This window comes from Orycteropus afer, unplaced genomic scaffold, assembly GCF_000298275.1.
Source record: "Orycteropus afer afer isolate SDZICR_OR568_19922 unplaced genomic scaffold, OryAfe1.0 scaffold00327, whole genome shotgun sequence".
NCBI lineage: Eukaryota > Metazoa > Chordata > Mammalia > Tubulidentata > Orycteropodidae > Orycteropus > Orycteropus afer.
The window spans coordinates 3,215,285-3,216,934 of record NW_006921914.1 but is presented as its reverse complement, the minus strand read 5'-3'; the positions used below and the strand labels follow the sequence as shown (position 1 = coordinate 3,216,934).

The following is a 1,650-nucleotide window of genomic DNA, read 5'->3' as shown; positions in this document are numbered from 1 at the left end:
TCAATGTTTGTCAGTATAATTTGAAAATTGTTCTTATCACTACTTGTAATTTTACTTATTAACAATGGAATATTCAGAAGGACTTTATGTAGAACCTGCATTTCTTTTCTTTTTTGTAATTGACAGGGTGTGCTACTAGACATATACCCACTGCCACTGAGTGGATTCTAACTCATAACAACTCCTATTGAGTTTCCAAGGCAATAAGTCTTTATAGAAGTAGACTGCCTCATCTTCCTTCTGTGGAGGGGCTTGTGGGTTGAACTGCCAACCTTCTGATTAGCAATCAAATGCCTTAGGCAATGTGCCAGGAGAGCTTCTTTACTAGACATGTACCACAAACCATACCAAACCAAACACACTAACATCGAGTGAGGTCCGACTCATAGTGACCCCTCCTTGGGAAATAGATTGCCCAACCTTCCTTCTGAGGAGTGGCTGGTGGGTTTGAACCGCCAGCCTTCTAGTTAGCAGTCAAATGCCTGAGGCACTACACCACCAGAGCTCCCCACTAGACATGCACTATGTACTTAATGAATATTTAGTGCTTGATCATTACATTTCCTTGAATTCTGGGCTCTAGTTCACTGTAACACTCTACTTTTTCGTTGGTTTTAGAAAGCAGATGAACGTCCCACTTTCAAAATTCTTCTGAGCAACATTCTAGATGTCATGGATGAAGAATCCTGAGCTGGCCAATAAGCTTTTTGGTTCTACTCCTCTCCTCCACCAGTCTCCACTTTCTCTGAGGAAATTTCTCTCCTCAGGGCCTTTATTTTCCCACTGAATACACAAAGGTCCCAGTCCACATCCAGGAGAGTCCCTCTTCTTTGACTCCCTTGAGAGCAAAGGCCAAGGAATTATTTTGCCTAGTATCGCCCTCGCACCCTCCACAGGAAATGTCCCAAGAGTATTAAGACAGACTGAATTTTGGATGGAAACGTTTTTGAGGGAGGGAGGGGTATAAACAGCCTCGCGAGAGGTCCAAGAGCTCTTTGGGTAGGCATAAGAGTTGGGGAGGTGGGGGGCGGGGGAAGAACTGGACAAGAATAAAACGGTGTCTTAAAAATGGGATGGGAGGGCGTTTTTGATAAAATAAAATTGTTGGAAAGCTTGAAGGTCTCTGTTACCTCGATTCATCACGCAGCCTCCCTGAAGTGCCCTATCTCAGTATTCCTGTTACGGGGAGTTGGTTTTACATATTCCTGCACTGAGAACTCCGACAGGATCCTCTGCATTCAACCCCTCAAGCTTTCGAATTCAAAGCCAAATTCACAACCCAAAGCACAGTGTTTGACATACGGTAACCCACTGCCATCGACTGGATTTCGACTCATAGCAACCTTACAGGGCAGAGTAGAACTGCCCCATAGGGTTTCCAAGGTTGTAAATCTTTCCGTAAACAGACTGCCTCATCTTTCTCCTGCAGAGCGGCTGGGGGGTTTCTAACGACCGACCTTTTGGTTAGCAGCTTGCTTTAACCACTGCACACTGTAAGCATGAAATATTTGGGTGAATCTAAACATTGAGGATCAGTTCTGTCAGGGTCTAATTTTTCTACGTTAGAAGGGAGAAACTATCAAAAAGCCTGAGCCAGGGGCTCAGGATGGCTATCGGGACTAAGGGGACATGCAGTCTGGCCCCGTGCAC

At 45.0% G+C, this 1,650-nt stretch overlaps 1 protein-coding gene across 1 annotated transcript in view; it reads left to right on the top strand.

Annotated features, from left to right (window-relative positions):
* BTK (Bruton tyrosine kinase) overlaps positions 1-690 on the top strand; it is a 35,767-nt gene extending 35,077 nt beyond the window's left edge. The window contains exon 15 of the mRNA XM_007952183.1: positions 619-690. Coding sequence (XP_007950374.1) covers positions 619-690 — 72 coding nt within the window. The remainder of the gene's footprint in view (positions 1-618) is intronic.
* The last annotated feature ends 960 nt before the right edge of the window (positions 691-1,650 follow it).